The sequence below is a fragment of the Paroedura picta genome, chromosome 13, assembly GCF_049243985.1.
Source record: "Paroedura picta isolate Pp20150507F chromosome 13, Ppicta_v3.0, whole genome shotgun sequence".
NCBI lineage: Eukaryota > Metazoa > Chordata > Lepidosauria > Squamata > Gekkonidae > Paroedura > Paroedura picta.
The window spans coordinates 47,535,433-47,558,273 of record NC_135381.1 but is presented as its reverse complement, the minus strand read 5'-3'; the positions used below and the strand labels follow the sequence as shown (position 1 = coordinate 47,558,273).

The window sequence follows — 22,841 nt, the reverse complement described above, 5'->3', positions numbered from 1 at the left end:
ACTGCAGTCGGAGGGCTATGCCCCTCTCCCCTTCCCAAATTATTGAGGGAGCCTGCACAATTTAGGTATTAATGCTTCTGCTTTTAATGTTTTAAAACCTAATTTAAATTCCGATTTATACTTGAAATTTTTATATCTGTAATTTTATTTCCGTTGTCATCCATCCTACGTCCGTGGAGGGCAGGCAGGAAATAATCATCATAAATAAAGTGCAAACAAAATATCTGCTGAGGGCAGGTATGATCAGGCTGGGGAGGACATTTCCGTGCAAGGCGCTAACGGCCCCTTCTTCCGCAATAGGCATGGCGACCTCTTGGGTGGTGGTGTTTATCCTGCCCATCAACAGCGCGTTAAACCCCGTCCTCTACACAATCACCACAGCCTCCTTTCGGGAGAAACTCAAGCTCTGGCTGCAGAAGAACAGGCCGTCCCTGCTGAAGACCCAAGGGGCAAGCCTCTCCCTCATATCTGCCCCTCCAGCGGCATCTGACGCTAGCCGTGGCCTGTCCACTTTGGAGAGTGTCCGCTCACTGTCTCCATGACACCCCCGTTCTGCCTCCAGGACGTCTGAGAACCAGCTTGGTACCGTTGTGGAGAGCAGTGGCCTCTAGTCTTTGATAACTGGGCCTGGTTCCCCCCACCCTCCTCATGTGTGGGGTGACCCTGGGCCAGTCACAGTTCTCTCAGAGCTCTCTCAGTCCCATCTACCTCACGGAGTATCTGTGGTGGGGAGAGGAGGGGAAGGCAATTGGAAGCCGCTTGGAGACACCCATGGAAGCACAGAAGCCCAAATGGGGTCAGCAATGCATCACATGGAGCATGATGGCTATTAATGGTGGGCTTTAGTGAATTGTGGTACTTTTTTGTAAATTGAATTGTGATATTTGTAATCTGCCGTGAGCCAGCTTGCTGGGAGCAGTGGTATAAAAATATAAATATAAATTAATGAATCAAAGACTTGTGAGAAATTATCTCCTTGGAATAGGCACGATCTTGTCCTGTCAGAAGAGGTACCACAAAGGGGGGGGGGGGTCCGTCATGAAGCTAGGAAGCAGGGATTCATTTGCAGGTTTGGCTTTGGTCTAATTCCAGGTGGAGGCTGATGAGATAAAAGCCGTCTGTTTTTCTTTTGCATACCCTGGTATTTCTTGGCCAACTTAATAGGTTGATACATCTGCAATTTTCACGAAGGCCAAACTAGTTTTGATGGCAAAACAGCCAAGAAGCTTTGGGGGTTTAAGGGGGGGATCCAGGGGGGGGCAAACCATGGGTAAGGCTTTGGCTTTCCACACCATTTGCCTCTGAGAGCTGCTGTGGGAAATATGTAGCAGTCCCCCTCCTCTGGCCCTAAATATTATGCAGCATTTATGTCTGGTTTGCAGATAACTGGTGTGGCTCTTAAACATCTGAATCCGTGCTCTTGAGTGGACTGGGGTTACCGGAGACTCACATTTCTTTTGCTGCTGGAAATGTCAGTGTATAAAATGTGAAGCTGCTCTTCGTGTGACAGCCTTCGAAGCCTGTTTTCCCCCGGATACCAAGACACCAAGGGAAAGCAGCACGCAGCATGAGGCGGTGGCCCCTTCTGTGTTTCCGACCCAGCCATTTGCCCGGTTTCTTTCAAGGCCCCACCCGTGGGTCTTTGCCCATCTAATCCTTGAGAGAGTCCCATGCGGTGGTTTATGCAGGGAGGCCTGGAGGGCTAGCTTTGTGGCTGAGGTGTCCCTGCTCTCAGTTAGACCCGTGGTAGAGTCAGCTCTCTAGGGGAGAAGCCTAGACAGAGAACAGTCAGGCAAAATGAAGGGCTGAAGGAAGGCGGGAAGAGTGAGCCATGGGAGAAAGAAAGAGGGGACATGTCTTCAAAGGGGAGCTGAAGCAGGACCCCTATCAGAGATGGGGCTGGGGGCACAGTTGAGGGGCATGCCTTGGGCAACAGCCTGCCCGAGGAGGGGCCCATGCCAAGTGAGTATCAGACGCAGAATCCGGCCAGCTGTTGAAGCGCTCCTTTTTGACTGAGGCTTTTGGCTCCCTGAGGGCAGGAGAGCCAATCCAGGGCTTCCTAAAATTGGCAGAGTTGCTCTAGGGTGGCCTCCCCACCCTCACTGGACCAAGCGCTCCAACCCAGCAGCTGCCCCGACAACTGGGCTGGGTCTGGACCTCCAAACGCCCCCCCCCCCGTCTGAGACAAACCCACACTTTGGGTCACAATGGGGGGGGGGGTCTTTTTCAGGGTTGGGACCACAGTTTGACAGGAGCCTCAGCCATTAATGAGCAGGCCGGGAGTGTATTAGTACTTATTTATTATACAAAAAGAGGAAAAAGGAACCTCTGACTTTGACACTCTGTGGTGACTGTTTGATAAAAAAAATTCTTAAATACAAAATGCGTCTCTTTCCATCCACTCACACACCTGGGTTATATATTAAATTAATATTCCATTTGTACAGTATTTATAGAGATTGATTAGAAAAGAATGAGTTCCCCAAAGACAACAGGAACACAAAATGACCCTACAAACTCAAAACAACCCCACAAATCAAAAGAATGACCAAGACCCGGTCCTCGATCTGAGAAAGGGGCAACCAGAAATCTGTTGGACTCTCTTGGAGTGACTCACAAGCCGACTCAACGGATGTTCTCACTGTGGGCAACGCATTCGTTTCGTCCCTCTCCCGTTGCCTTCCCACAAGCAGCCCAGTCCCAGCTGGGAGACTCTCCCCAGAGAGCAGGCCGGCCCTTCTGCTTGCTGCCACATCAAATTCTCCTCAGGCTGACTTTTCATGTGCAATTTTTGGGCACTTTGGCCAAAGCACTGCCTGTGCTTTAACTGGTAGTCTGTAGTTTGGGTTGATGCTGCATGGGGCAAGGGTTTGTAATCAAAGGCCTCTAAGGCCCCTCCCGCCTCCCTGATTCTGTGGTCCTTTAACAGTGTTCAGATGAAGGCAGTGATGACCCTCGACTAAGAGATTAAGAGGCAGAAGTCCAAAGTGGAGTCCGTGAAGACCTGCATGGTGAGGGTCAAGATTCCCAGCAGGTGGAACTCTGTATCAGGAGCCAGAGAAACAGGAGATGTGGGAGGGGTCTGAATTTAGTGTCACTCCCTAATCGCACAGCATGAAGACGATGTCGTACTGATTTTGAAAGACATCCAAAGGCTGTTTACACACTGGAGGTTTCATGCCGGGCTGCAGGCTGGAGTTTTAGTCATGGCAAGTTGCCCCACCTCTTCCTGCACCCACATGGGGGAGCATTTGGCCTGGTGCGCCTCATCCATCCCCGATTTGGGGCCCTGCACAGAAGTTCCCAAACGGCCCAAGAGGCTCCTCTGAGCAAATGCCCCCTTTTAAGCTCGGAGTCTGGAAACACCCGGGCATCTTAAGCCAGCAGTCGAGGATAATAAAATATTGAACATGTTTCTGGCTTCTACACCCAAAGGTAGTCAGCTCAGTCTCTCCCCCCACCCCCACCCCACATTTATTTCTACGTGCTGCAATGATACCAAGGCCAGTATCACACACACGCACACGTACACAGTAACACAACCACCACCTACTAGAACAGCAGCCACCAACCAACCTGCTTCCCCATCCCTCAGACATCACCTCAATACTCCCATGTCCTGTGATAGCTCGACCCCCCTCCCCAACACCTCCTCCAGAGCTATGGTCATGTCCAGGTGCTACATTAGTGGTACCGCTGGACCTAGCACAGTCCAGCAGCAATGGTCATTCAAAGCAGCACTTCTGTAGTTAGACCAATGTCCCATTTAGCCCAATGAGGTCCACCTTGAGGGGTGGCAGTTAACCCAGGTCTAGGCAGAAACGGGGCGCCAGCACTGGGCCACTGCTCAATGTGCTCCACTGGCACAGAACCACCTCCGTTTGACCTCATCCTGTGGTCCTGGCTACCACGGACAGGTCTTCTCTTTCCCTGGGCTTGTGGCTGCTGGACCAAGGCCAGTGGGCTCCCCCCTCCCCTCCCCTCCCCTCCCCTCCCCCAGCTCTTCCAGGTCCCTTCTAAGCGGCATTGCAGACCCAGCCAATGGCCGTTGGTGCTCATCCAGGAATTATGCCCCTCCCGAGGGCTAGAGGAACCAAGCAAGTCGAAATAAGGCACTGATCCAGGGGGAGGGGGCCAGGGGGCCAAAGGCTAAGAGGATTCTTCTGGCATCCTGCCTCCAGAGCACCAAAGGCCAGAGACAAGTGCGGAAAAACACAGTGCAGCAGTCTGATGGGCTCAGAGTTTTGTTTCTGGGCAACTCGGGTTGAACGGTGGGAAAGAGTTCCGTATTCTGACCAGCTCCATTGCGCAGAGGTGGCCAAAGACCCTGCTGTACCACTCCGGAGACCGCCCTCTGCAAAGACACGAAAGAAAATTAACTGGGCCCAACATCCAGCTCCTGCTCATCTACAGCTGCACTTTTACAACTCTGCATGTGCTTCTTAGTTCTCTTTTTGCTAGAGCTGAAGAAAGCCTTTGCGGGGGAGGAGCCAACATTGATGAGGGGAGCTGGCATTCAAAAGCAGCTGGGAAAGGAAGAAGGGGGGACGGAGGCATGACAACTGGGAGGGGGTTCATTTCCCCCTCTCTTAAGCACCTCCTCCTTTTCCTCCCACTGCTTGCCTACCTTGTACTGTTTCTCCTGCTTGCAGCCTCTGACACCCTCCCTTGACCACCCTGTTTAGTCCCCCTCATTCTCCCCCCCTCGAACCTGGCCATGCTTTGTCATTAAGAGTGTTAGGGGCTCCCTTGCAACCCAGAGAACAGCCACTGTGACCTCAGACGGTAGCCCCACAAGATCTCAGAGGCATTGCGCCTATCATGTCCCCCCTAACCTCCAAGGTCTCATTATTATTTTTTGATCTTCCTCTGCAAACCTGACCTTTTCCAAACTTAGTGAAAATCCCCCCATTTTTCATTGGCCCAATTGTGTGAATTTTTTTTATCCTCCTCCTATGACCTATTTCAGAATCAGATATGCATGTTCACTCATTGGCCTACTCAATTCAAGCACCGTGGCCAGTGGAATGGCTGACACATGCACATACATAATTCCACACACTTTATGAAAAGCACTGGTGTTGAATGTGATGCAGAAGGTGTTTTATCAATGCGAGTCATCTCTGTGTGTGCCAGTAACACTGCATGTGTGACCCTGTCCTATTTCACATCAGATGCTAAGAAGTCAGAGCATTAGAGCTGGTCCAAGCCAACAGATTGCTTGTTGGGGAGAACTGGAGGTGAGCAAGCAAGAAAGCATGGCTGGATGCAGCAGAGCAGAGGTACCTGGCTGGGACACCAGTCTGCACACCAGTGGGGATTCAAGCCATACCTGAGATCTGCACGGCAGATATGAGTCACCTTTGAGCACCCCATCACCGAGGGCTCCATTAGGTACTGGGAGGTTAGGATCACTCCCCTAACCCCGCCTTCCAGCGGCATCTTCTTGTGATCCAGGGATAAGGAGACCAGGAGGCAGACTCCTCGGGGCAGGTCTGTGCGCCACTTCCTGCAAAAGGGCACAAGAGGACCTTATTGGGGGAAAGGATGGTTTCTGCCTTTACAGAGGCCGGTGACATTACGGCTCCCGTTCTCTGAATGCATGTTAGTATTTCCTACTGATGGCTTTATATCCAGAAGCTCCAAATAGACAGAACATTTGTCATTTTCTCAACAAGCCATTCCAAAGCAAGCCAAAGCAAGTCCAGAGAACCACAGCAGGATCTCATGAGAAAGCAGAGTCCCATGTACCAGAATCGCATCCACACTGTCTCCTCCTGGGAGGGAAGCCTGCACAGGGTCCGAGGGCTTGCCCACCACTTAGGAGCCCCTGGCCAGCCCCTGCCCTGGCAAGGGACCAAACTGAACAGAAGAAAGAGAAGCCTCGGCTACCCGAAATCCCGCTTGCACCAATTTCATGAACCAATTTCATTATGAGAGAGAGAGTTCCCTAGGTTGGTTCAGAAGAGGAGAGATTTGCTTATCACAAAAGTTATTCTAAAAACCTTTCAAGGGGGCAGAAGTGTGTTCAGACCTGACTCCTGGCACAATGGACCTCGCTGGCACTATCCAATAGGTGCCACACAGGAGAGCAATGGTGGGACAATCACATTTCATTCCTTAGCCCAGTTACCAGGTATTATTATGGGGCCGGGGAGGAAGACAGCTGCCCCTCCTCAGCTACACAGGGATGAGTGTTGACCCTCAAACAGTAAAACACACAACTGGCTGATTAGAAAAGGGGCACAATGATTCAGGTGACTCCCTCAGAACCGTCTCTGTCTCTCAGCAGAAGGAAAGATAAGCAAGGGCCCCAGCTCCAGGTGGGTAAGGCTTCCAGGGCAGGTGGCAGGAGGGCTGGCAGGCTTCTGGCTCTCACCGAAGAAGCACGAACTCCCGGCGAGGGTGGGGGCCCATGCTGTCCGTTAGGTAGCGATACACCTCCAGGTTTGGGCCCAGGGCTTCAATCACCTTCCCCTGCAGCAGGTCTTCGTCCCAAAGGTGCCGCTCCCGAAGGATCCGCTGGAGCACGGCCTGGGGGGGCGCTTCCATGTCCGTGCTCACTTTCCACACCCACAGAGGGTGCCCATCGCCCACCTGAGAAGAAGAGCTGAGTGTTTTATACCCTGCTTTTTAGTACCATATATAAGCTGAGGCCCTTAATTTTACCACAAAATCTGGGCAAACGTATTGCCTCGCATATAAGCCGAGGGTGGGAAATGCAGCAGGCTACTGGTAAATTTACAGGGTGGCCTAAGCTTCATCATCATAGGCTTTTCCATCCAGGCTCCCTCCCAACAAATACAGAAAAGTCAAGAGGATGAATAGCTGCTGGTTTTTGTACCCCGCTTTTCACTAACCAAAGGAGTCTCAAAGCGGCTTATAATTGCCTTCCCTTCCTCTCTTGATGCCAGACATCCTGAGAGAGCACTGACAGAACTGCTCTGTGAGAACAGCTCTGGCAGGAGAACCAAACAGTGCTCCCCAGGCCAGCAAACCAGAGCAGAACAATAGTACCCAAAGTTGACAACCTACTACAAGTACAATAGCTACCAAACTAGGGGCTACAGTGCCCCCCAGAACAAAACACTGAAAAAAAGAACTGTAAAACTGAAAATTGAAAGAAAGAACTGTAAAAATCAACTTTTAAAAGAAAGACAACCCCAAGAAGAAAATGCAAACAATGCTTCCCCTCAGATAAAAGAAGAAATACTGAAAAAAACAGTAAATCCCAAAGCACCCCCAAAACCCACCACACCCCACCCACAGAAACCAAAAGAATAGTTTGGAAGAAGTGATTAGGAAAAGAAGGGGGGGGAAATATCAGAATCCCTCAGTCAAACCATTGATGCCAGAGTAAGCTTTCAAGATCTTTGCAGAAGGCAAAGGTTAACTGGAGGCCACTAGCTCACTTGCAAAGAGCTCAGGTTGCAGATGCAATGCTGCGATTGGCTGGCTGGGGCAGGCTGTTAATCAATTACCGGCATATGAACCAAGGTCTTTTAAGTGCTTAAAACTGTGCTGAAAAACTCTGCTTATATGTGAGTATATAGGGTACCTGAAGGAGTGTCAAAGTGGCTTACAATCACTGTCCCTTCCTCTCCCCACAACAGACACCCTATGAGATTGGGGGGGGGGGGCTGAGAGAGCTCTGAGAAATCAGGGACTGGCCCATGGTCACCCAGCTGGCTGCATATGAAGAAGAAGTGGGGAATCAAACCCGGCTCTTTAGATTAGAGGCTGCCGGTCTTCACCACTACACCAAACTGGCCTGGGGAAACAAGGAGGAAAGACACAGAATGTGGCCCATCTGAGGCACAAGCAATTCTGCGTGCAACTTCTTGCTGTGGGCAGAGCAGGAGCTGCAGCCCAACAGCTGCGGAGGGTCCTGAAAGTGCCTTTCGTAAAAACCTCCATGGCAAGAGCCTCTCTCGGAGAGTTCTCAGGGAAAGTGTCTGCAGGCTCTCTGTGCCTCTTCTCCTCCCTGGGCCTGAAGGGGCCTGGGATGAGCTCCCTCAACTGCCCCCTCTTACCTTCCTGCTTGACAGCTCCGTGTCTTGGGGCCCAGATCTGCTGAGCCAGCCCTTGAAACGCTCCGAGGCCTCCTTCAACAGGCGCTGGGCACTGGCCTCCAACTCAGCTGAGGTGTTCACGCCCACCCCTTGCAGGTCCTGACTCATCAGCTCCGATAAGGAGAGTGGGGGTTGAGCATCAGCTGATATGTAGGAGTTGCACATCTGAAGCATCATGGGTTGGGGGATCTGGGGAGGAAACACGGCACCCTTGGGTGGCTGTCCTCAAATCCATCCCCCTCCCAGAATAACCAGTATCTCCCCCTCCCCCAAACCCCAGCTGGAACCCAACAAACCTTGCTCAGAACCCGTGGCCTGCAAGGCAGCAGGGCATTTTGCATCATGGTAACTTGCTGGGCTTTGAGAGGCCTCGGAAGGCAACTTTTCCTGGTACCGAGTTTTAAATCTATTCCATACAGGAAATGTGCTAGGAAAGACCCTCCTCCTTGGAGCAGGCTGCCAATCAGAGAGCAGCTTTCTCATGGCAAGCCCCCTTCTACTGTCTTTTCACTGCGCCAAATGCCAGAGAAATGGGCCAGCTGCCTGCAGAGAGAGGGAACCTGCCCTTGCTGTTGAGAAGCACAGGCGTACCTGGAACAGCTTCTTGCAGCCCAAAATCATGTGGGAAAGGGCCTGGGTGGCAGCCAGGTTCTCATTCAGGTCCTTCTGGTCTGGTTTTCCCATGGTGCTCCTCTTCTGAACCATCCTGACCCATGAAGAAAGAAGGGCGGGTGAGAACACTGGACTCACGTACAGTCAGGAAGGCAAAAAGCAGATCCTTTCCTTTGGGAGAGAATCTTGCACCACTCAAACTCCCTGGGGCATGCAAAAGGATGAATCCTCTGTGGCAATGAAGCCCTCAGGGAAATGCACGATCTTCAAAACCTGACCGTGTAAAATCATAGAATCATAGAATTGGAAGTTACTTTCAGGGTCATCTAGTCCAACCCCGTATGCAGGAAATTCACAACTACCTGCCCATCCACAGTGACCCCAATTCCATGTCCAGATGATGCCCCCCTGGTCAGTCTGGCCTGGAGGAAATTCCCCAAAGTGGCGACCGGCACTTCCCTGGGCTTGCAAGGAAGGTCCCCGAGAGCCATTCATGGACATTCTGCCCATTCACTCACAATCTGCCTCAGTTCACAGAATCAGCCTCCACCTAAAACCTTCCAAGGAAGGAGAACCCACCACCTCCTGAGGAAGCCTGTGTGAAATAGCATCAACACAGCAGATACAATTCGTGGCCTCAGATGGCTCCGGCCGGCAAAGTCCTGTTCCACAGAGAGAAGCTGTACAGAGAGGCCAGGCAGAAGATGCCAAGGGCAAATGGGGTGGACAGAAAGAACCCCAGGGCACAGCTGTGGCCGCCGTTCATGCAGCTGGACAGCTGAGTGTTTCCGTGTGAGGGCTTTGGGGGTGGGGCTGAGCTCCCAATCTCCCCTTTGTACTTACAGCTCGGGGGGGGGGGATGGGACACAACAGATTGGGTAGCCAGAGGATCGATCATTCATTCATTCATTCATAAACTTGTATACCGCTGCTCCCAGCAAGCTGGCTTGCGGTGGTTCCCTCACCGTGGGGAAGTGCTCTCTTTCTTGGAGACGTTGAGATGGAAGAGTGAGGGCGCCAGGCACACGGCGAGGTTCCCGGCCGTCATCTGGTTCTCCTGGGCTGCGGCGATGTCGCTGAGGAAGTAGAGCAACGTCTGCAGCCCTTCGCGGTTCTCGTCCGGCATCAGCGCAATGGCCGCCTGCGTCGCTTGAAGCCGCTGCTCCTTGGGGACAACTGAAGGGGGCAGAATGTCAGCCTCTGGACGCTGCGAGCCCTGCTGGGCTCATTCGCAACACAAACCTCTCCAGACCTGCCCTCGACACCCTTCCTCCCGCCCTGCTCCAGACCTGCCCTCGACACCCTTCCTCCCGGCCCTGCTCCAGACCTGCCCTCGACACCCTTCCTCCCGCCCTGCTCCAGACCTGCCCTCGACACCCTTCCTCCCGGCCCTGCTCCAGACCTGCCCTCGACACCCTTCCTCCCGCCCTGCTCCAGACCTGCCCTCGACACCCTTCCTCCCGGCCCTGCTCCCGACCTGCCCTCGACACCCTTCCTCCCGGCCCTGCTCCAGACCTGCCCTCGACACCCTTCCTCCCGCCCTGCTCCAGACCTGCCCTCGACACCCTTCCTCCCGCCCTGCTCCAGACCTGCCCTCGACACCCTTCCTCCCGCCCTGCTCCAGACCTGCCCTCGACACCCTTCCTCCCGGCCCTGCTCCAGACCTGCCCTCGACACCCTTCCTCCCGCCCTGCTCCAGACCTGCCCTCGACACCCTTCCTCCCGGCCCTGCTCCCGACCTGCCCTCGACACCCTTCCTCCCGGCCCTGCTCCAGACCTGCCCTCGACACCCTTCCTCCCGCCCTGCTCCAGACCTGCCCTCGACACCCTTCCTCCCGGCCCTGCTCCAGACCTGCCCTCGACACCCTTCCTCCCGGCCCTGCTCCAGACCTGCCCTCGACACCCTTCCTCCCGGCCCTGCTCCCGACCTGCCCTCGACACCCTTCCTCCCGGCCCTGCTCCAGACCTGCCCTCGACACCCTTCCTCCCGGCCCTGCTCCAGACCTGCCCTCGACACCCTTCCTCCCGGCCCTGCTCCAGACCTGCCCTCGACACCCTTCCTCCCGGCCCTGCTCCAGACCTGCCCTCGACACCCTTCCTCCCGGCCCTGCTCCAGACCTGCCCTCGACACCCTTCCTCCCGGCCCTGCTCCAGACCTGCCCTCGACACCCTTCCTCCCGCCCTGCTCCAGACCTGCCCTCGACACCCTTCCTCCCGCCCTACTCCAGCTTCTGAGATGTCAGCAGCTACTGGGGGCCACAGGCTTGACTCAGCCCGTTTGTTGCTCAGGATGCAGACAGTGGCTTCCAATGCGGATCATGCAAGTAAGCTTAAACATGATGGAAGTGACCAAGAAATTCCTGGCTTCGAGTGGGCTGGGAGAACCTTTCCCCTCAATTTACTGAGGAGGGGGCAGAGATACCCTTCCCTCTTTCCACCCCACACCCTGTTCTGTAATAAACGCAGTGACTCAGCCTCAGTTTTAGAGCTGTGACTGGGGTTGCCTAAGGTATAGTGAGAGACACAGAAGGACACTTCTGAGAGAGTCTTGCTCAGCACTCCACTCTGGCCAGTAAGCCCCCCCCCCATGGGAAAGAACTACCCCCTCCCCCTCCTAGCACAGGGTGGCCCTGGCTCAAATCTGCTCCCCCCAGGTGACCCCCCTTACCAAAGATCTCAGCCTAAAGTGTTGAATGCTTGGTCTCCTGTGAGGATCGTGTTACAGCAGCCCCCTCCCCGTCTCCCCCCCCCCCCCCGTGCCCTTTCCTCCTCCACTCACACTGGTAAATTTGCAGAAAAGTATCTGTGAGTTTGAAGGTGAAAATGGGTTCGGGCAAGTCCCGGAAGTACTGCTTCAGCAGGTCCGCCACGTCATAAGCCGACTGCCCGTCGTAATTCACATTCTCCGGAGAGACCTCGTTCATGAGCCTCAGGGCCTGGATCCGCGACTTCACCCCTGACTTGCGGAAAAGGCCGACCTGAGCAGAAGCAAGAAAGGAGGAGGAGAGAACAGCAGGACAAAGAATCAGGATCTGTTGTCTTTCACACCCACACCCCCTTCAAGGACCAGATAGATGTGTTGACACATCCCTGCAACATCACAACTCCCAGGCTGAGGGACACTCAAAGACCCGTCTACTTCTCTGTCCACGGGGTCCACGTGGGGCAGCTGGGGAGGAACAGCAGTTGCCAAGGGCACCCCTTGCAGGGTGAAGGGGCAGACAAAGAGAGCGCGGCCGTACTGATGATGGCCCTTTCCCCACAGGAAATTGTGCCAACAGACATTCTTTTATGCCTTTAAAATACTTGAGCTCTAATAAAATGTTTCCCTAAATTGATTCCATCCCCAGCCTCTTTGGTTCTCACCCGGTCGAGGCACTGTCGACGGAGGTAGCGCATGGCTTGCTGGATGCTCTGGGGGAGGGGCTGCCCCGTCCTTTGCACATTCACGGTGGGGGGGACCCCAAAGACCACCTTGTCCTTGTAGCTGGGGGCCTTGCTCCTCTTCATGAACTTAGGAACTGTCCTGCAAAGGAAAGGGATGGGGATTTTCAACCTGTGCTGCCAGAGACACAGGACAGCTGAGCACCAGAGGGATGAAGACTGAGAGGAAATGGATGAATCAGCCCCCCCCTCCCTTGGCAATGGCCTGAAGGTAGTGAAGAGGAAGGGGAGGGAAAGAGTAAACCCCTGCCCTCCCACACCACCCAACCCACTCACAGTTTGCTCCAACCCATTTCTATTAAGGGAGGGGACATTTTCCTGCTTCTGGAGGTCTTCCTGTCCACTCACCATGCCCAGGTCTGCTTGTGAGGAGCTGTGTACTTTCCCAAGACGGCGGTGAGGAAGAGGAGGGAGCACTTCCGGAGCAGGTGCAGCTGTGCGGCCGACTGTCGGTTGAGCTCCAAGGAGGCCGAGGTCAGGCTGGGGCGGTGGGAGTTTTGGAAGCTGTGCCAGTGAAGTCTCCTAGGAGGGGGTCAGAGATTAATTTGCCTGCACCCTGCTTTTTGGACAAGCCAGGCTCTTAAAATCTGCACAACACTTTTTGGTTTTAAGTACAAAGAAATCCCCAAAGAAGGAGGCTTTATTCATGAAAATGCTACCGAGAAACAGCAATGACTTTAAAAGGCAGTTAAGCCATCCTGTCGGAAACCAGAGGGGCTTCCCTGGGAGAGGGTCTCATGCTGAGGGCTGCCACAGACAAGGGCCCACCCTCCCTGGAGACCCTCAGCAAAGGAGAGGGCTCAGATTCACACCCCATAGCAAGTCTGCAGGGCAAACCCCTCTGAAAGGTAAGGCCTCCTTGGGGAGGGCTGCTCAGTTATGCTCCCACCCTACCCTTCTCTTTGCCCTAGGAGCTTGGGGAAGCGAATTATCATTATCATCATCATTATCATCATCATCATCACCAAATGAATTTCTATGCTGCCCCCCTCCCAAAAAAAAAAGCCAGCCCAGGGCAGTGTACACAATATACAATTCATCAGCATAACGTCCTCCACCGCCAAGTTGGGACTGGCGACACAGTCGTGATTTTTTGGGCCTGCTGTTTCAGTCCCGGCTCACTAGAGGGCAGAGAAGGCCCCGGCTGCAGCACAGAAGCTTCCCCTCTGAGTCCCAAGGCAGACCCTGCGGTCAGTCAGGGCAGGGAGGGGAGGGGAGGGGCTTTTGATGCTCTGCACCGGGGCGCATCCTTCCCCTTCATGCCTTTCAGACAGGGGAGCTCCCTGGGGACCTCTGGCAGCCGCCGGCAGAATCCTTTCCTCTCGGTCCCCAGGGATGCAACACAGATGGTTGCTAGAGAAGCAAGAGAAGACGCAGAAAGATCCTCCAAGACGCATTCCAAAAGAATATGGAAGGAGGGTCCAATCTACCGAAAGGGCAAGGGCAAAGGTCAACACATGGGCCATTCAAAAATCGACCCTAGCAAAACTGAGATGGATTAAGCCTGGCCAGGATAGTCCTAAAACCAAAAAAGAAACACAACACAACCTTTACAGGTAGGAACTCAAAAGCTGAGCTGTACAATAAAATAATGTAAAAATGTAAATTATTTATTGTAGTGCACAATTAAAAACAGAATACAAACTATATAAAAACTATATAGAATGAGCAGCACATAAGACCAAACACGTTTCGACCGTACTGGGTCTTCCTCAGTGGCCAGAACTGTGACAAGACACTCTATATAAAATATCTAAACTCATGATGAAGTGTAGCTGAGTGGTCGAATGGGGTCTGTACTCAAAGAACTTTTCAGAGAACTTGCACAGCCCTTGTCCATCATCTTTGGGACCTCTAAGGACTGGAGATGTCCCGGAGGACTGGAAGTGAGCAAACGTTATTCTGATCTTCAAAAAAGGGAGGAAGGATGACCCGGGAAACTACAGACCAGTGAGTCTGACCTCTGCTGTGGGGAAGATAATGGAGCAGATATTAAAGGGAGCGATCTGCAAACATCTGAAGGACAATTTGGTGATCCAAGGAAGTCAGCATGGATTTGTCTCCTACAGGTCCTGCCAGACCAACCTGGTTTCCTTTTTTGACCAAGTAACAGGTTTGCTGGATCGGGGAAATTTGGTTGATGTTGTTTACTTGGATTTTAGTAAAGCTTTTGACAAGGTTCCCCATGATGTTCTGATGGATAAGTTGAAGGACTGCAATCTGGATTTTCAGATCGTTAGGTGGATAGGGAATTGGTTAGAGAACCGGACTCAAAGAGTTGTTGTCAATGGTGTTTCATCAGACTGGAGAGAGGTGAGTAGCGGGGTACCTCAGGGCTCGGTGCTCGGCCCAGTACTTTTTAACATATTTATTAATGATCTAGATGAGGGGGTGGAGGGACTACTCATCAAGTTTGCAGATGACACCAAATTGGGAGGACTGGCAAATACTCCGGAAGATAGAGACAGAGTTCAACGAGATCTGAACACAATGGAAAAATGGGCAAATGAGAACAAGATGCAATTTAATAAAGATAAATGTAAAATTCTGCATCTAGGTCAGAAAAATGAAAAGTATGCCTACTGGATGAGGGATACGCTTCTAGGTAACACTGTGTGTGAACGAGACCTTGGGGTACTTGTGGATTGTAAACTAAACATGAGCAGGCAGTGTGATGCAGCGGTAAAAAGGCAAATGCCATTTTGGGCTGTATCAACAGGGGCATCACATCAAAATCACAAGATGTCATAGTCCCATTGTATACGGCACTGGTCAGACCACACCTGGAGTACTGTGTGCAGTTCTGGAGGCCTCACTTCAAGAAGGACGTCGATAAAATTGAAAGGGTACAGAGGAGAGTGACGAAGATGATCTGGGGCCAAGGGACCAAGCCCTATGAAGAAAGGTTGAGGGACTTGGGAATGTTCAGCCTGGAGAAAAGGAGGTTGAGAGGGGACATTATAGCCCTCTTTAAGTATTTGAAAGGTTGTCACTTGGAGGAGGGCAGGATGCTGTTTCTGTTGGCTGCAGAGGAGAGGACACGCAGTAATGGGTTTAAACTACAACAATATAGGCTAGATATCAGGAACATATTTTTCACAATCAGAGTAGTTCAGCAATGGTATAGGCAGCCTAAGGAGGTGGTGAGCTCCCCCTCACTGGCAGTCTTCAAGCAAAGGTTGGATACACACTTTTCTTGGATGCTTTAGGATGCTTAGGGCTGATCCTGCGTTGAGCAGGGGGTTGGATTAGATGGCCTCTATGGCCCCTTCCAACTCTATGATTCTATGTAAATTTTAGACTTTTGGAGACCACCTCCTATGGCCTATGCCTAGGCTCACCACTCTTCGCGATTATATAATTCTGTGCTGAGAGGGCATCTCATGTGCATCAGAAAAAATGCTGCCAACAAAGAGGTTCTGGCTGTGGGGTGCAGCTGAGGCCTGCTAGTCCCTGATGGGATGCGTCAGAGTGACAGAGGAACTCAGAGGCTGAGGTGGAGTCCCGAGAGCACAGGGGCAGCTCCAGCCCCCACCCTCCCCTACCTGCAAGGCCTGGTGAGTGACGCTCCCACCCCGGAGTCTCTTCTTTCTCGCGTGGCTGTGTCTTCGGCCTCGTCCAGAGAGTTGCCGGTGCTGTCGAAATCACTGGCAGAGGTGCCTATGTCAGACATGGACTGCTCCTCCAGGGTGGGGGTCGCGGGTCCTCCTCCTGATTCTGCCTCCTCTCCACCTGCCTCTAAATCTGGGCCCTCCAAGTCCAGCCTTAGGGCCCTGGACCACACTTCCACCTTCTGCTGCAAGCCCCAGACCTGCTGCAGGACGTCATCGAGGCTCTCGTAAATCACCTCCGTGTCCCAGTCCCAAAGGTCGTCGTTGCTGCCCAGTTCTGGCACGTTGTCATAGAGGCTGGCGCAGCTGCCCGTGGAGCTGAAGGAGAGCCGGCTCTGTCTGCGTTGAGCCTCCCGGCAGCTGCCCCTGCCCACCCCAACCCCACCCACTTCATCGACACCTCCCCAGGCAGCTAAGCGGCTGCTATTGAGGGAACAGAAGCTTTTCAGAGAGAGAGATCTGGGGAAAGTGCCTGGCTTGTGGTTCTCGGGGAGATGGACAAAACAATCCCTTCTCAGCTGACCCTGGTGGCCCAAGCACCTCGCAGCCCAGCTGGTGCTCCTGGGGAAGGCTCCTTCACAGTCCTCCAGGTAGACACTGCCATGCTTGGGCCTAAACCGGGGCTTGTTTCCAGCCGAGGCCTGATGAGCCTGGCGATTGGCCGAAAGACGCCCTGATATGCCCCTTCCCAGGAGGGCCCTCTTCCCCAGCGGAGGGTCTGCAGGGTCCTTTGAGGACTTTGTTCCATCCTCCTCTACGGCTCCCACAGAATCCAGTTTCTCCTTGTCTTTCCTTCGCAGAGACTCAATCTTCCTGAGGAAGCTCCGCGTCCGGCATTTCTTGGGTTTTTCCTTTCCGTTCCAGCTCAGGGGCGGGGCGGGGCGTGCTGCTGAGTGGCCCCTCAAGCTCTGGATGGAGCTGGGTAAGGCGGGAGAGGTCTGGCCGGGGGAACCTGCCGGTGGCGGGACTTGGGCGGCCCCTGTTTGGCCTGTGCTGGCATCGCTCTGGAAAGACGTGGCCTCCAGGTCAGTGCTGAGGTCTGAGAGGATACTCTCCCGGCTGGACTCTTTCCTGAGGCTTGAGGAGAGGAAGTCGTCGGAGTCGGTACAAGACCACCGTTGGTTGTCCTCCTGGAAGGCCCACCGGTTCTGGATGGCACAGAAATCTTCTTCCTCAGAGTCTTCATTCTAGGAACGGACAAGATTCAGGGGAACTCAGCAGCCAGCAAAGAACAGCCAACGGGACAGGTGCGCCCGCAAACCTCTCACCGCGCAATGAAAGAGGAGAGCGATGAGGGGTTTTAGACTCCACTTTTCACTACCCCCCCCCAATTCCTACCTAGCTCATTTCAATGAATTTTATCCCATTCAGAACAAAGTTCAAGTCCAGGGGCACCTTGAAGACAAAGTTATACCCAAGGGTTGAGCTTTCTCATGCAAGCATGAATTAGTATCTGAAGAAGTGTGCTTGCCCATGAAAACTCATATCTAGAATCAACCTTTGTTGGTCTTCAATGGGCCCCTGGAATTGAACTTTGTTCTGCTGCTTCAGACCAACGGGGTGGCCCACCTGGATCAATGCACCCCATTCCATCCTCACTCTACGGAGGCACGTCTACGGTCTGCCCTGGGCCACAGCCCCTCCCCCCAAGACGGAGGAGCCAAGGACGAGGAACAGGCACCATTCTAGATTTCAGTCCTGGGAGGCGAAATTAAAGATCTGCTGCTGGACACAAGCCGTTTTAATCTGCCCCAAAGGCAGAGCGTGTCTTGAGAGCACCTTCTTGCTGCCACGTCTGCTATTTGATTCCTAAAACAAAGAAGACCATCCTTGAAACAGCTAATTCTAACAGAAAACAAGAGGTTTCTCCCTTGGGCAGGGTCTTGCGACTCCTTGTAGCTAGTGAGGGTCCAGCCCTCATTACCCAGGCCTGGCACTGCCCTAAGGACAAGGACCCTCTTGCGCCATTTCCCTGACCTGACCAACCCCGGCCAAGTCACGATCTCCCAGCTGTGCTTCACATCCCTGGAAGGAAGTTCTCCTTAGAGGGCAAAGGTCAGCATCCCAGAGATGCTTGAGGCCAGGAAACTGGCACAAGGGGTGACGGCTTCTTCTCCCTGATCCAAAACATGTGCCCAGGAATTGGGCTCCAGGGAGTCCCCACGGGAGACAGCTGAGGAGGGCCTTGTCCGGCCCCGAGCAAACCTAAGGAGCAGCCGCAGCCGGAGTCTTCCCTGCACCCTCCTGATGGGGCTTTGGGATCAGCTGGGGAGGAAAATGCCACCAAAAGGGCAGAGGGGGACAAGCAAGGCATTAGGGGAGATGCCAGATTAATCGGGGGTGGGCTGCTCGAGTAGCTGCGGCCTGCCTGGGCTGGGGGCAAACACCCCCCCCTCCCCAGAAGCCTGGCTTAGTACCTCGGGATCGGCCCTAGTCCTCGGAAGAGGAGAACGTACCTGTTTCCGCTGAAAGTGGACTTCCAGCTTCGTCGAGGCGCACGCGTTCAGGGTCATGAGCGTCCTGCGACAAAGAAGGCAGACTCTTGTCTTGCTTGGCCTTCATTCAGTCAGGCTATTTAAAACGAAGCTGCCCTTGTTTTGGATCACTGTCACTTGTCAGCAAGCAGCTGGAGATCAAGGGGACACCCCCTCCACCACACGCTGGCCTGGGCGCCGGGAGAGACTTTGTCCAAGGGAGCAGAAGCCAGCTCATGTGCACCTCCGGCTTCTGCAGGGGGAAGCGTCCGACCCTTCCCACAGGCCAGCAGACCTAAGGCTTTCATCTGGTGCCAGGCACTGCTTTTCCAGTACCGCATCCAGAAAAGCAACAGCCACCCCCACCCCCCTCCGAAAAGGCATTCCTGGAAATGTTGGCATGCAGCAAAAAGAATGACAGCCCAGCATGCTGCAGCTGCAGACAATCTCTCCCCCCTATCCTTTTCTCCGTGTGTGTGTCACACACACACACACACACCATACCACACCCCACCCCACACCACACTTTGGTCTGCGCTTACCAGTGAAGCCCAACAGACGGTAGGTTAGTAAGAGCCGGAAGTCACAGATGGCTGCCCCTGCCCAGCCTCACCCACGATCACCCCGCCCCCACTCAGCTGCCCCTGCCCCTGCCCCTGGCCCTCCCCAACTGCCCGGTTTGGCCCACCTGGACGCCCTCCAAGTTTTCCTTGAGCACTGCCCCTTCCGCAGCAGCCTGGCTCACTCAGGGCAGCTCTGCCCCTCTGAGGCTTGTCTTCTGCCAGGAGGGTCCCTCTCAGTGCTAAGCCAAAGTCATTCTCCCCAACCCCCCTCCCCCATAATTTTTGCACTGCAGGATTGGAGAGGGACAAAGAGCTTCTTTCCAAATGGGGAGGGGGAGGGGGGCTTCTCAGAACCTTCCCCCCAGAGCTGGGCTCTCACGGGGTACAGAAGGAGCCTCGCTGAACAGGAAGAGCCAGTCACCCCACTCCTGGCTGCTGCAAGGAGCCCTTGTGGCCTCTGGGGCAGACCTCTCTGCCACCCTTAAGGGCACCCCGTGTCTGCCACCTCTGTGCATCATGCTGAGAGGGGTGCAAAACTTCCAGAAATCCTGAAGCCCTGGGAGAAGAAATTTCCCCAGAAAAGATAGGCACCTACGGGGAACTGAAAGGCATGCAAGACTCCCATTCCTATGAAACCTACACTTATTCTAGTGCTTTAACAAGGCACAATGCGTGCTTCAAAGCAACGTATGCAGTTGAGGTCATTGGCATTCTGGTGGCGTTTGGGAGTCCAGGTGCCCCCCCTGGCAGAGTCACCCCAGTCCTCAACCCCTTCAGGACCAGTCGGCTGTCTCTTGGCACTTTTCCAAAAGCAAAACCACATATCCCCAAATCCTGTAAAGGCTGAACCTTACGTTGCATTTTGAGTAACCTTTCCAGATTTCCTCCCAGGCGTTCTTCTTTCTGGGACAGGGGCTGTGAGCAGAACCCCCCCCCTCCCCCCCATGCACAAGGGCAGCCACAAAGAGCTGCCCCATCATCCTGAGCAGGGGACCTTCAGCTATGTCCAAGGAGAGGTGGCCGGCAGCCAAGCCTTCTGGGGTGCCCCCTAGGGCAGGCATGAAGACCACCCTGCCCCCCTATGTTGCTCCCAGCATGCATTTCTTCACCGCACCATACAGAACCAATCCACCCAACTCAACCGAGTCTAATCCGAAGTTTCGGCTGCTTCTTTCAGGAGAAACCGCCTTGTTGATGTGGGGGAGTGGTGGGGAGGGGCTCCCATTGTCCTCAGAACAGGGGCAGAAAGGAGTGGTGGGGAGGGAGGGAGGGAGGGGAGAACTGGCAGAGTGCCCTTGGTTGTTGCTCCAGCCCGGAGGCCCAAGACCTTTGGGGTGTGATTAAGTGGCTCAGAGGAGTCAGCACAACCACTTTTGACATTTAGCTGACAGCCGCTTAAGCCTCATTTGCTTTCCCCTTTTGTGGCCATTCTGGGCAATTTAATAACAATTTCCCAGAGGAAAGCCAATTATCAAAGGACAACCAGAGGCAAACTGAGATGTTAAAGCCCCAGAATTGGCTGCTGGATCCCGGGACATCCACTCCATCTGCAGACACTTCCAGCAGCTGCGGCAGAGAAGCCCCGGGGGATGAAGGTCGGATCTGGCTTAGGGTCACTCAGACCACCCATCTGTGTAGGGCAGGGTGGCCTCTTCTGGATGGCAAAAGCTCCTGGCTGTTCCTCGGAGCCCAAAAGAAGGCGGAAACAGAACTTCAGAGGTTCTGTACATGAAGCACGTATCTTACCCCAACCTACGGATCCTAATCCTTGTTACAATTCACCAAACTCCCTAAACAAGAGATGGACAGCAGAATTCCAAAGGAACGTTAAGGACATGGTTAAGAGCGGCAGCTTCTTATCTGGCAAGCTGGGTTTGAATCCCCGCTCCTCCTCCACATGCAACCAGCGAAGTGACCTTGGGCCAGTCAAAGTCCTGCCTATCAGGGCTCTCTCAGCCCCCTCTACCTCACAGGGAGTCTGTTGTGGGGAGAGGAAGAGAAGGTGATTGTGAGCCGCTTGGAGACTCCTTTGGCTAGTCAAAGCAGGGTGTAATACCCTGCCCTTCTTCCACTACTAGTATAAATTACAGACGTTTCTCTCCCCCACACACACAGAACAGTGCTGTAGTCCAGGGGCACCTTTTGGTCTACACCCGAGGCCAGCACATGGGGCGGGCTCTTACGCACATTGCAGGACTCTGCTCTGCATCAGAGTGCATCAAATGCTCATGACTGTGGAAACAAACTCTGAGTGCAAAGGGGGCACCACTAAAATGTCCGGAAATTAAGAAAAAATAAAGCCCTTCAAGGAAGAAAATGCAAAAGAGCAGAAATAACAGGAAGAATGGTGGAAATCTGGTCCCCAGAATTCTCCCTTAAGCAGCCCCCTCTGCTGAGGATGCATGCCAAGGTGCACCCATCACAGAGGAGCTGGCACGGAAGCAGACTCACCTGTCCAAAATACACACCTCAGAGCTGCAAAAGGCCTGTGTCTGGTTAAGGTCACCCCAAAGGTCAGCAGACAATGGTGAGTGAATGAAAGGGATGGGTGGCTGCCAAGCCATTTCAAAGGCCTCCCTGCTGCCTCCACCGGCTAGAGGCCTGCAGAGCCTTCTCCAGTCCTAACTGTGTGGGTGGTCTAGGAAAGCCAGAGGGGCAGCCCCTGACAATGGGGGACAGGCTCTCCCCACTGACCCCGAAGGCTACGCAGAGCATCTGGCAAGCAGAGGTCAAAGACCTTTTCTCTTTTTTTGGGGGGGGGACCAAGAAAGGGCAGAGGGACTGCTGCTCACACGAGGGATCTTTCTGCCTCCCTCTGCAGCCCCAGCACCCCCCAGCGTAGCCACAGGACGCCATGCAGTTGGCTCCTAAGTGCGGAAAGCCCAGCAGGAGGGGCTGACCCTGCAGGTTCTGTGAACACAAGGGCACCTTGAGGATGTCAGCTCGCCCCTTTTTCGTAGCCACGCTTAAGCCCAACTTATTGATTATCCCTTTGTCTGGCAGGTGATCACTAGTTCAAGACCGACGGCCAAAGAGGACAGAATCCCAAACCAGCAGGACTAGACTAGCAAAGACAGAAGCACGGTGGTCACAAATCCAGCCTGGAAGCCCTGGAATGCCACGGGTGGACCCGAGTGCCATCTGGGCCCACCTCAAGGGCATTCATTCTGGCGCTGCCACGGGAAGCAGCAACGGCGAAGCACATCCACCAAATGCAGGGGAGGCTTAGGCTAATTCTTATGACTCAGGGCAAAGTAGGCTTCTGGTTCTGAGGCCTGCACACCTGCACAGGCCAGTGGTGCCCCCCCCCCATGCACAGCCCTGGCCCCCGCTGAGCTGCTGGCCACCCTCCCCCCCCTCCATCCTTCAGGGGTTGTCCTTTTAACCTGCAGAGGACTTTGAGGGATTCCTGGTCCAGAGAGGGATGGTCCTTCTTCACAGTGGAGACGTCCAGAGGGAACGGGGACTCTGGGGACAAAAAGAGGAGGGGGAGCATCTACAGCTCAAAGTGCCTCATATCTGGGATCTGCCTCACCTCACAAAGCCCACAGGGCGGCCTTGGCCAGTCACAGTCCTACCAGAGCTCTCTCAGCCTCACCTCCCTCACAGGGGATCTGCTGTGGGGGAGAGGAAGCCACCCTGGGACTCCTTTGGGGAGTGAGAAGCAGAGTACAAAAACCAGCTCTCCTCCTGCTTCTTCTCCAGAGGTGGGAAGGGCACCAGTCCTGGGGGGCCAAGCTGGATCATTCTAGACCAGGCTTCCTCAACAGGGCTTTTTCAGGGGGTTCTTGAAGGCTCGGAAAGGCTTTCCTAATTGGGCGATATGCTCATAGAGGGTCATGTTGACCCACCCCTAAAGTGGCCAACGATGGGCCTGAATGGGGTGGAAAGGGGAGGGGCTTGTTGCAGGTGATAGCAACTGCAGTCCAGAGAGGTAGGTACTCCCATTTCAATTTGTGTTTGAGGGGAGGGGGGCAGAGGTGATGGAGTGGCGAATGCCTGCTCCAGTCCTGTTGCCAGCCCAGCAGAGTAGGCCACTGATCCATTTCTGGTGTCAGGGGGAGA

At 54.0% G+C, this 22,841-nt stretch overlaps 2 protein-coding genes across 4 annotated transcripts in view; one reads left to right on the top strand and one right to left on the bottom strand.

The window, feature by feature from the left end:
• Positions 1-542, top strand: part of LOC143822425 (relaxin receptor 1-like) — a 35,232-nt gene extending 34,690 nt beyond the window's left edge. Inside the window, 1 exon segment of the mRNA XM_077307543.1 lies at positions 301-542. Coding sequence (XP_077163658.1) covers positions 301-542 — 242 coding nt within the window.
• Positions 543-2,283: 1,741 nt separating this feature from the next.
• STARD8 (StAR related lipid transfer domain containing 8) overlaps positions 2,284-22,841 on the bottom strand; it is a 45,696-nt gene continuing 25,138 nt past the window's right edge. For all 3 annotated transcript variants that reach the window (XM_077309202.1, XM_077309201.1, XM_077309203.1), the window contains 12 exons: positions 22,163-22,244; positions 18,196-18,259; positions 15,674-16,926; positions 12,477-12,650; positions 12,051-12,210; positions 11,464-11,662; positions 9,650-9,860; positions 8,664-8,778; positions 8,034-8,261; positions 6,380-6,597; positions 5,333-5,509; positions 2,284-4,354 (listed from right to left, as the gene is read on the bottom strand). In XM_077309202.1, the coding sequence (XP_077165317.1) occupies positions 4,237-4,354; positions 5,333-5,509; positions 6,380-6,597; positions 8,034-8,261; positions 8,664-8,778; positions 9,650-9,860; positions 11,464-11,662; positions 12,051-12,210; positions 12,477-12,650; positions 15,674-16,926; positions 18,196-18,252 (2,910 nt within the window). In that variant the 5' untranslated portion in view covers positions 18,253-18,259; positions 22,163-22,244 and the 3' untranslated portion in view covers positions 2,284-4,236. The remainder of the gene's footprint in view (positions 4,355-5,332; positions 5,510-6,379; positions 6,598-8,033; positions 8,262-8,663; positions 8,779-9,649; positions 9,861-11,463; positions 11,663-12,050; positions 12,211-12,476; positions 12,651-15,673; positions 16,927-18,195; positions 18,260-22,162; positions 22,245-22,841) is intronic.